This window comes from Gracilinanus agilis, chromosome 4 (assembly GCF_016433145.1).
Source record: "Gracilinanus agilis isolate LMUSP501 chromosome 4, AgileGrace, whole genome shotgun sequence".
NCBI classification, from domain to species: domain Eukaryota; kingdom Metazoa; phylum Chordata; class Mammalia; order Didelphimorphia; family Didelphidae; genus Gracilinanus; species Gracilinanus agilis.
In genome coordinates, this window is record NC_058133.1 from 267883415 (window position 1) to 267894971 (window position 11557).

The 11557-nt window shown below is 38.4% G+C and overlaps 1 protein-coding gene across 1 annotated transcript; it reads right to left on the bottom strand.

The window, feature by feature from the left end:
• Nucleotides 1-1045: 1045 nt before the first annotated feature.
• LOC123245514 (NADP-dependent malic enzyme-like) lies at nucleotides 1046-6294 on the bottom strand. The gene is made up of 2 exons (XM_044674432.1): nucleotides 6227-6294; nucleotides 1046-2813 (listed from the first exon to the last, which is right to left on the bottom strand). The coding sequence occupies exons 1-2, from the start codon at nucleotides 6292-6294 to the stop codon at nucleotides 1046-1048; spliced, it is 1836 nt and encodes a 611-aa protein (XP_044530367.1).
• Between the last annotated feature and the right edge of the window lie 5263 nt (nucleotides 6295-11557).

Below are 11557 nucleotides of genomic sequence, written 5' to 3' on the forward strand. Positions count from 1 at the left end.
TTAAAAAGAACTTGGGACAGAAAGATGAACATTAACAAAATCGAACAAATAGAATTTGTTCTAGGGTTGGGGCTTTGGACCTCCCCTGGGCATAAATAGACCAGGTTTACACACAGACTGCCTTGTGCTGGAATTCCTCAGGAAAACGTCTTTGTAGATTTGGGCGAAGGCTCTGGGTCTCCCCTTGAGCTTGTATCCCAATAGGTTCCTTGCTAACTGCCTTGCAATGGGGCTTGGGGCCTTGTTTAGGTTTGGGCAGGGGCTCAGAGCCTCCTTCTAGGCTTGCACTAGCCAGGCACACTGTGAACCCCCCCTTGCTAGGACTTGAGGACTCATTGCAGGCTTGGGCTGGGGCATTGCTGTTGACTTAGACAGTGTCTCAGGGTCTTGACATTGGCCTGGGCCCAAGTTCAGAACCTGGAACTATAGATGTGGGGAGGGAGGACTTATTGTTGGCCTCTACCAGTACTTCTTGGTGGAGTGTTGCTCTCTACTATCACCCTAGTGAACCAGACGCTCTCTGCCTACATTTCAAGTTGTTCTCTATAAGAAAATTACTTCACTCCATTCCTTTATTGGTTCTGTCACTCCAGTATTTATTCTTAAGTGTTATTTTAAGGTTGGTTGGAAAGGATTCTAGTGGTTTGAGCTTTTGCTGCTTCTACTCTCTGGCTCCTAAAAATGCTTTTAATATTTTAATTTTTTTAGTTGCTTATATTGATAATTTTAGTGCAATATGTAAGAATAATGACATTTGCAGTAAGTATAAAGACTTTCTTGGGATAGAAAGATTAACATTTAAAAAATGAACAAATAGAATACAAAGACAGGACTTTTGTCCAAATGGCTATTTCTCTTAACCTGGATTAATCACCATCAACCAATCAAAAGATAAAATTAAACTACTAAGTTACTAACTAAAAATCATCTTAATTTGAGAGTTTTTTCCAATCTTTACAAAAAAATTCATATTTGACAAAGAAAAAAAAATCTCAAAATGCCACTGAGAGTCACAAATATATGCTGCTTTTCTATGCTTCTAGTCCTAATTTGCCTTCTGTATTTTCATAGCCTCCTTAGGCCAAGAGTAACAGTCAGGTAAAATGTGGTCATAATTAGTACTATAAATCTTAGAACGGACAAATGCTTCCTTATCTTGGGGCTCAGGATAGACAGTAGCCGAGTTATCACGGTAGGATTCTTCCACAATCTTCACTGCAATTTTCAAGGAAACATCTTGAATGGTTTTCAAAGGAGGGTATAGACGGCCTTCTTCCAAGTGTTTATTTGATACTTCCTGAGCTATCACCTCAGCAGCAGAGAGAAATATTTTATCAGGGATGTGCCTCAATCCACATGCTACAACACCAAGTGCTACTCCAGGAAACACATAGGAATTGTTGCCCTGGCCGGGATAAAAAGTCCGACCATCTGGAAGAGTGACAGGATTGAATGGACTGCCACTTGCAAAAATGCCACAGCCCCCTGTCATCCGGTAGCACTGCTCTGCAGTACACTCTGCCTTGCTCGTTGGGTTACTTAGAGCAAAAATGATGGGTCGCTCATTGAAGGAAGCCATGTCCTTGAGAATTTGTTCTGTGAAAGCACCACCGACTGCAGAAACTCCTATTAGGACAGTCGGCTTTATTTCTTGGACAATCTTTTCCAGGTTCTTCATTTCGTAATGTTCGTGGGCAAATCTTTCTTTTTCATATGTTAAAAAAGCCCGGCCTTTAACTATTAATCCTTTTGAGTCAACCATCCATATCTTTTTGATGGCTTCCTCCTGGCTTATCCCTTCTTTTTTCAGGGCCATAATCATCAGTTTTGCAATCCCCAGAGCAGCCTCTCCAGCTCCTTGGAACAGAACTGTGTGATCAGACAGGCTGTTCTGGGTAACATGCAGAGCTGCAAGGAGACCCGCGACTGTAACCGATGCTGTTCCTTGAATGTCGTCATTGAATGTGCAGTATTTGTTCTGGTACTTCTCCAAGAGACGGAATGCATTTGTATTGGCAAAATCCTCAAACTGAATTAGGCAGTTCATTCCGTACCTGCCGGTAACTGCCTCCATGAATTCTTCCAAAAAATCGTCGTAATCACGTCCTCTCACTCTTTTCTGCCTCAGTCCGATATAGAAAGGATCTTTTAGCAGCTCTTCATTCTCAGTCCCCACATCAAGGGTGACGGGCAGACACTCTTCAGGATTCATTCCTCCACAGGCCGTATACAGTATCAGTTTGCCCACAGGAATGCCCATTCCATTGCAGCCAAGATCGCCCAAGCCCAGGATCCGTTCTCCATCAGTCACCACAATAGCCTTGACAACATCTTCAGGCCAAGACTTAAGCAACGTAGCAATGTGTCCTTTGTCATGGATACTGATGAAGAGACCTCTTGGCCTCTGAAATACGAGGCCATAGAGCTGGCAAGCCAGGCCTACCGTGGGAGTATAAACAATAGGCATGAATTTCTCAATGTCCGAAGTTAGCACTCTGTAGAAGAGCTTTTCATTTTGATCCTGAAGATCCATTAGAAGAAGGTATCTGTCAATGTCCGAGTTCAGGCGATCAAAATTCTTAACAACTCTAAGAACCTGGCAGTCTTGATCCAGAAAACAAGGTGGCAATAACCCATGTATGTTTAACTGTTGTCTCTCCTCCAAAGTGAAAGCCATATCCTTGTTGAGGCGGGGGCACCGAATCACATCACAGCCCCGTTTCTGAGTGTAGTGGTTGGGTGCTGCGCCTTCCATGGCTGCGGGGTGCAAAGGGCGGGGGACGGCTGGTGCTGCTCGTGTGGTACCGATTTCCCTTTTAATATTTTTAAACACAATAAAACCTTATTTAAAAATATTGAAACCATTCTTAGCTGCAGACAATACAAAAACAGGAAGCATGCTGGTTTTGGCCTTGCTTTGGTAGTTTGCTGACCCTGGCTCTAGTCTCCTGCCTCTTTGCCAAAAAAGTAGGAAGCACAGTTCATTAGTTTTCTGGAGTTGTGAATGTTTATGGTGTTAATCAGAGTTCTTAAATCTTCCACAATTGTTTTTCTTTGCAAACTGTACAAATAATTTCCCTGGTTTTGCTAATTTCCCTCTATATCAGTTCAAACAAGTTTTCCCAATTTTCTCTGAATTCATCTTATGCACTATTTCTTAAGGCACAATAATAATCCATTACACGAATATAGCATAACTTAATCAATTATTCCCCAAGTGATAAGCACCCACACTATTTCTAGTTCTTTGCTACAACAAAAAGTATTGTTAAAATATTTTTGAAAATTTTGGTCTTTTCCCTCCATTACTGATCTCTTTTATTGGCCTACTAGTGGTATTGTTGGGCCAGAGGGTATGTACAACTTAGTAAATTGAGGGGTATAGTTGGAAATTGCTTTCCAGAATGGTTGGAACCATTCATTGCTCCATTAACAACATGAGCCAGTTTCCTTATACCATTCCAACAATTGCCATTTTCCATTTTTATCTTCTTCACCAGTCCCAAAAATGTGACATGGAACCACAAAATTATTTGAATGTACATGTCTCTTATTGTGATTTTTCCATATGGGTATTGCTAGTTTGCATTTCTCCTTTTAGAAAATGCCTATTCATATATTTTATCTATCTATTGTGAAATGGCTCTTTTGTCTATTTATCTATCTTAGAAATCAGGCCTTCACTAAAGAAGTAGTCTCTTCTTTTTTCATTCACATACAGGCATACCTCATTTTATTGTATTTCACAGATACTAGAGTTTTTACAAATTAAAAGTTTGTGACAACCCTGCATCAAGTAAATATATGGGCACCATTTTTCCAACAGCATGTACTCACATTGTGTCTATGAGTTACATTTTGGTAATACTTGAAATTTTTCAAACTTTTTCATTACATTATATCTATTATGGTGATCTGTGACCAGTGATCTTTGATATTGCTATTATTTTACAATTATCTTTTCCACATGGCAAAGTTAGCGGCTCTGTATCTCCCACATCTAGAAAATCCATGTAAAAATGTTTGGCCCTCCCTTCATACAAGAGAAGAAATCTGAACTTTTTCTTTATCTCTCGTGGGGTATTTTATGGTACACCTTATTGTAAAATTTCAGGTAAGTATGCATTTCTGGTTACTAAACTTTTTCTCTGTCATTTGTTGGCTTTCACATGTTATTTGTGGCTTCTGCAAAACTCCCCCAAACCCCAAATTCCCATTTATTATGCTGATAAAATATATTGAAACTGCCATGAGGAAAGCTGGGATGTGGAAGGGATAACTAAAATTGTTTGGGGTTGTTGCAAACTTCAGCCATATAAAACAACGAACTTAATGTTGTGTGTGTTCTGACTACTTCATTGATTGGCTATTCTCAGCTCTCTTCATCTCCTTGGACCCTCCTGTATATTCCTGAAGACACAACAATTTTGAAATTAGGCTAATTAAATAACCCTACAATGGCTTCTAAGTGTTCAAGTGAAATGAAGAACCAATTTATGTGGCAAACTTCATTGCTATTTTATTTTAGAAACTCACCACAGCCACCCTAACCTTTAGCAATCACCATTCTGATCAGTCAGCAGCCATCAACACTGAGGCAAGATCCTCCACCAGAAAAAAAAATTACAACTTACTGAAGGCTCAGAGGATGATTAATATTTTTTAACAATAAAGTATCTTTAAGTTATGTGCTTTGTGTTTTTAGACACAATACTATTATACACTGTAGTCTATTATGTATTATTAATACATTATGCATTAATATTACATATTAATTATACTATTATGACTATAGAATAGTATAAACATAACTTTTACATACACCAGGAAACCAAAATATTTATATCACTTACTTTATTTGATATTTGCTTTATTGAGTGGTCTGAATCTGAACCCTCAATTTCTCTAAGGAATGCCTGTACTCTTTTAGTAATCCTCAAGAAAAAAAAAATCCATTTCCTTCTCTAGGGATGCTAGTATTTATGGAAATTTTGGGGAAGGGGAATATTGATTTCCTTGCTTTGTTTTTAGGATAAAGAGACTCAAACTCGGGACATTTAAAAAAATGAACCAGTTATCCCTTCCCCATTGTGATTCTGATATTTCATAGGTTGGCATAAGAAGTTAAGTGGGATTTGGGGGAGTTTTGCAGAAGCCATTGACAAAATGCAAAGGCCAGCAGATAAAACAGAAAACATTTAGAAATTCAGAAATGCATTCTTAACCCAAATTTTACTATAAGGTACTTTAAACAACCCATAAAAGAAAAAGAAAAAATTCAGACTTGTCTCTTATGAAAGGAGGGCCAAAATTTTTTGAATGTATTTTCCAGATCTCAGGGGTTCCATTCCCTTAACTGCTCAATGTTGAAGCAAAAACTGTATGTTAACAATATTAAACTAATAAGTTGTTTTAGGAAACCCTCAGGAACCTCTAAATCATCCTAGACAGGATTAGTAGGTTTGTCCTAGATTGAACAACAAATCTTTAAGTATCCAATGATCTGAGCCTAGATAGTAGTAGATATAATCAAATCTTAAGTACCCGTTTGTCTTAGAAGTTTCTCCCATTATATCTAGCCCTCTCCTGGGTAGTCTAGTTCCTAGCTGGAATCCTCCTTCCCTTGTCTCCATGTAAGCCAATCTAGTTATCCCCCTTTTTCTTTATTCCCTAAAGTGTATATTAGACCCAAAGTTCTTCAGTTCCTTGAAAATTGTCATGACAGACATTCCCATTTGTGGTGCATTTTTCTGGAGACATTGTTCCCAGATCATGGCACTGGGTGGTGTTGCACATGATTCTGTGAGGTGGCCATAAGAATGACTCCCTTATCCTGATTAAATATTGTTCTTTGTAACTGATTTAATGATTCTGTGTTTTTCCAGGTTGACAAAGCATATTAAAAATTTAATGAAACATTTAAATGATATTTTAAACAACTGAATCCCTCTCCTTGTTTAGGAATCTAAAAATGTAATACTGTATGTGTATCTTGGTTTGCTCATACAATTATGTGTTTGGTATGCATAGAGAAGTACACCAAAAAACTGGAAAATGCTGTGGAGGGAGAAATGTTCTCTACTGTCATTTTAAATTTTGGGTTTTTTTGGGAAGCTTCCTTCACATCTCAACTCCTCCTTCTCTATTCTCTACCCTTCCCCCATCTGTTTTACCTAGGTTTTATCTAAAGCAGTGTTTGAGTATAAGAGAGTTAAAAGGAAGTTACCAAGAGATGAAATTCCAGCTATCAAGGGAAACTTGGACATGATAGTTGGCTTCAAGTTCAGAGTTCATGATGGCTATCTTCAGTTTTCTGAAGGCTGAAATTTAGAAGAGTAATTAGATTTATCTCTGCCTAGTTATCTTTGGTAGGTGAAAATTCCAAATTTAGCTTTGGTGCTAACAAACTTTTAAAGAATTATTCTAAAGTGGAATTTGACTGCTTTGGGCAGCAATTGGTCCCTCCTAACTGAAAGTCTTCAAGGAAGGAAGGGGATGACACGATTGTGATAAAGGGGATTCTTGTTCAGGTATAAATTGAACTAGCAAGATGCCAGGGTCCTTAGCCACTGAATTTATCCTGTGATTCTGTGAAAGTCATTTGCATCATAGGACATACTGTCTTATCTGGGTTTAACTCCCATCTCTGCCTATTTCTAATTTGTAATCTTGGGGAAGTCGTTTAAATAAAGGTAAAAAACAAGTGCTAAGCACTTATTGTGTGCTAGGTACAGTGCTGGGGATACAATGAAAGGGCAAAACAGTTCCTGTTCTCAAGAAGCTCAAAAGCTGATGAAAACCATCTCCCCCGGCCTCAGTTTCCTTATTTGTAAAAGAAAGGGAATCAGACTTGGCCTGAGAAGTCGTTTTTCAGTCCTAGATCTAAGACCCAGTTGAGGGGAGACCAGCAAGAAGGGAATGGAGCCACAGGGTTAGATAGCGCATGCGCAGTCCTGGGCCCCCCAACGGCTGCAAGGGTTGCGGAAGAGGGTTGGGAGTTGAAGGCAGAGTGGGGGAAGGGTGATTATTGCGCGTGCCCGCAGAGTGGAATTTCGAACTTCAACAACCCTTCCCCCATACCAATCTGCATTATTATTGGGTCCCGGTGAGTGCAGGACGTGCGGTCTTCTTGTCCGCTGTAGAGCCTGCCCCGGGTCAGAGAAAAAAGATTACAGCAGAAATCAGCGAATGGTGTGAGCCAAGGTGTAGACTTCAGACTTTTGAGGAATAGCTTGACTCCTTCCCCTTCCCTCACAGACTTCCTCCTGTTCCCCTCAGGATAGTCCTTTTGGGATTGGATGTGAGACAGGAAGTAGAGGCGAAAGGAAGGAGGGGGATAGGGAGAGGTTCTGGAAGGAAGAAAAGGAAAAGGGTGGAGCCAAGCCTTCAGGGCAGAAGGAACTTTGGGAGCCTAGAGAAAGAAGGAGAGAACCCTTGCTGACCCTGCTTATGAATCACTTCTGTCTCTTCGGGGTCCCAGGCAGCATTCGGAGACTAGAAATTGTAGATGGTAGAAAAATTTCAATTATAAGTTGTAAAAAATTTTGCATTTGTGGATCTGCAATGATAAATTGGGAGGGGATGTTTACTTGGTGGGGGTGGGGGTGCCCAGGAGAGATGATAATCATAATCAGAATAATAACAAATATTGATATCGTGCTTAATATGTGCCAGGCGTTTTATAATTATTTGATTTGATCCTTACAAGTATCCTGGGATATGTGCTGTTATTACCCCCATTTTAGGGAAACAAGAGGAACCTGGGCAAACTTTTTAGTGACTTGCCCAGCCTCATTGCAGTATCTGAGGCTGAATTAGAATTTAGATCGTCTTGACGTCCAACTCCAGTGCTCTACTCACTGTTGGTTCAGACTCTACTCTGCCTCTCCTCTTACTTTGCTGGCCAATTGATCTTCTGAAAGAATAAGTCAAACTATCTGATATGACCCCAGATGATGATAAATTTCAGGATGGAGGCATTATTCTTGCTTAGTCCCTTATGATTGTTTACTTCTTTTAGTTCTCTCTTTACTCTTGTGTTTGAATTTCAAAGTTTCTGTGCAGCTCTGGTCTTTTCATATGGAATGCTAGAGGGCCCTCTAAAGATTCTTTAAAGGCCCCTTTATTCTCTTCTGAAGGATTATATTCATTTTTTATTCTGGGTAAAATATTCTTGGTTGTAAGCCAATGTAAGAATCATTTGCCTACTAGAAGGTCATATTCCAAGCTCTCCACTTCTTTATGGTGGTGGCTGCTAAATCATGTGTGATCCTGACTTCTGCTCTTTGATATCCCAAATCTTTATTTCTAGTTGCTTGCAGTATTTTTTTTTCTTTAACCTGGAAACTGGATTTTGGCTATGATGTTCCAGGGAGTTTTTATTTTAGGGCTTCTTTTAGGAGATGACCTTTGGATTCTTTCTGATTCCACTTTGCTCTCTGTTTCTAAGAGGTCTAGATATTTTTCTTTCAAGATTTCTTGGACTTGAAAAGCTAGGTTCTTTTTTAGTCATAGCATTCAGGTAGTGAAGTGATCCTTAATTTTTTTCTACCCAATGTTTTCCAGAACACTTATTTTTGCCTTGAGGTTCTTATATTTTCTTCTATTTTTTAATGCTTTTTCCCTTGTTTCATTATTTCTTGTTGTGTCATGGAATCTTTGGTTTCTGCTCTGTCCATTCTAATTTTGGGGGAGTTGGTTGCTTGGGAAGACTTTGTACTTCTTGTGCTTTATTCCCTATCTAATTCTTTCTTCCATATCTCTCTCCACACACATGCCTTTTTTTTACCCTCAAGCATTCTTATTCTATTTATAAAAACATTTAAAACTCTTAAAAAAAAAAAAAACTCTTGCCAAGTCACTTAACCCTAACTGCCTTATCCTTATAGGATTCTGTCTTGGAACTGATTCTTAGTATCAATTTGAAGGCAGAAGGTAAGGGTTTAAACATTAAAAAAAAATTAAACCTCCTCTCTGAAACTTCAATTCAAAGGTATCAGACTCTTCCCCAAGTATGACTCCAATACAACTAAATTAAAATGTAGTTGGGAAAGTTTAATAAAATAAACTTTAAAAGCAATGTAATATGGATAATGTTAATTTGTGGTTTTCTAAGTTTCTTAAGTCAATCAGGATTTATTTCCATTTGAGTCTGAAGCTACTACACTATACCAACCGCCCTCTCTAAAAGCATATCTTCAATATCTTCTTCTCTCATGTGCATTTTGTCTCATAAAAGTTTGTCTTAATATGCCTACCATCTAGCAAAGTACCTGGGTCATAGTAGAGGCTTGAACAATATTTGTTGATCGACTGATTGATTCAACTTGTTCTCTCATTTCTCCCTATCTTAAAAATCCTTCCCAAAACCCTGCCATCCCCTTAAACTATCATTCTCACACTCTTCTCCCTTTTACTATACTTCCAGAAAGAATAGGATACAATCATTGCTTCTACTTCTGTACAACCCATTCATTTCCCCATCCCTTTGCACTCATATCATAAACAAATTACAGGAGCAATGAAGAAATTACTTTTTTGATCTACGGGTAAGAAAAGAATTTATGACCAAAAAGACAGAGAGAATCAGAGAAAATAAAATAGATGCATGGAATAATTATTTCATTCATAGACAATTTTGATGACATTAAAAACTTTGTGTGCAAACAAAATTAGTATAGCTGTTAACTGGGGGAAATCTTTGCAGCAAGAATTTCTGTTAAAAATAGCATTCTCAAGATAGATATACATACATATATAATATAATTATGTACATAAACTGATCCATTAGAGCCATTTCTTAGCTGATAGTCAAAGGATGTTAATAGGTAATTTTCAAAGGATGAATTTTTGAGCTATCAATAGCCATATGAAAATGCTCTCAATCACCATTAATTAGGGAAATACAAAATAAAGCAGCTTTGAATTTCTACTGAAAACAATTGATAGAGTAGGTGAAAGAAAACAGGAATGTTAACTCTTGGTGGAATTGTGATTTGGTCTAGCCATTTTGGAAAGCAATTTGGATTAACATACTTATTCAGGTGTACAAGGCCTTTAACCCACAGGAAAAGTACTCATAAATATATCAGAAACATTTATAGTATCTCTTCATAGTGGCAAAGTACTAGAACTAAGAGAATACCCATCAGCTGGAGGAATAGCTGAACAAATGATAATATTTGGATGTAACATTATGCTATTAAAATTATTAAATTAGTCTTATAGAAATGAGGACTGTATAAATTGATACAGAATGAAGTGAGTAAAACTAAAATAATTTACATAATGTAAAAGAAAAACAACTTTAAAAGACTTAAGAACATCAATGTAATGACCACCATTCTTTAGGCTGAATTATGAAACATACTACCCTGTCTTCTAACAGAGAGGTTACAGACTCAGGGTGCAGAATGAGCCATGGTTTTGGACATGACCACAGAAATTTATTTTGCTACATTATACATTTTTATTACAAGCATTTTTTTCTCTTGTATTTTCCAGTGAGGGATAAGAGGACAGAAAATGCAAATTTTTTTAAATTGAAGAAAGCACAATAAAAAAGAATAAAATATATGCACTTTTAAATAAATAGATTTTGACATCTTAGGCAGATAGTTGGTACAGTGAATAGAGAGCACTGACCTGGAGTCAGGAAGACCTGAGTAAAAATTTGACCCAGATATGGACTAGCTCAGTGGTCTTGGGCTAGTCACTTAACTTCTGTTTGCCTTAGTTTTCTCATCTGTAAAACGGGGACAATAGCATCCAATTTTCAGTCTTGTTGTGAGGTTCAAATGATGTAATATTTGTAAAACTCTTGACATAGAGCCAGGTGCATAGTAAGCACTACAGAAAATGCTAGCTATTTATTTTATTATTAGTGCTAGCATAGAAATACTTTTTACTTTCACTTAGTTCTTCTGGAAATCATTTCTGGAAAGGTAAAGTTATCAAGTGCCAGAGTTTGAAATAGGGAGGGTATTGTTGTACATTGAATTTTCTTAAGTAAGTAATACTTTACTTAATTTAAATATGTTTAGAAATTACAGTGTTTACCATTGCCAACAGCATCCTGGTAGCTCTTAAGCACTTCTCTCAGGTTGCTAGTTCCAAATCTAGGTTGCTTATGTCATTTTGAAAAAGGAAACGACAGGGGAATTTTGCCACCAGTGGGGATAGAAGCCCGATCAAACATATTTAAATTTTTTTTTAAAAAATTAACTATTTTTAAAATGCAGGTTCTGAGGCTTAAACTAGCCTTTAGAAGAAAAAGGAAGAATAAACATGAGTGAGGAAGAGGGCAAGGCCCCACCTCCTCCACCAGAAGAGAGAGCTGCAGAAAATGCTGTGCCTCCTCCTCCTCCGGCAGAAGAGGGCGCTGCCGCGCCGCCTCCTCCTCCCCCTCCTCCTCCTCCCCCTCCTCCTCCTCCTCCTCCTCCTCCTAATGAGGGTGCCCCTCCGGGAGGTGAGGCTGCTCCTCCTCCTGCCCCTGCAGAAGGTGCGCCTCCCGCTCAGGAAGGGGCCCCCGCGCAGGAGGGAGCCCCTGCTGCAGAAG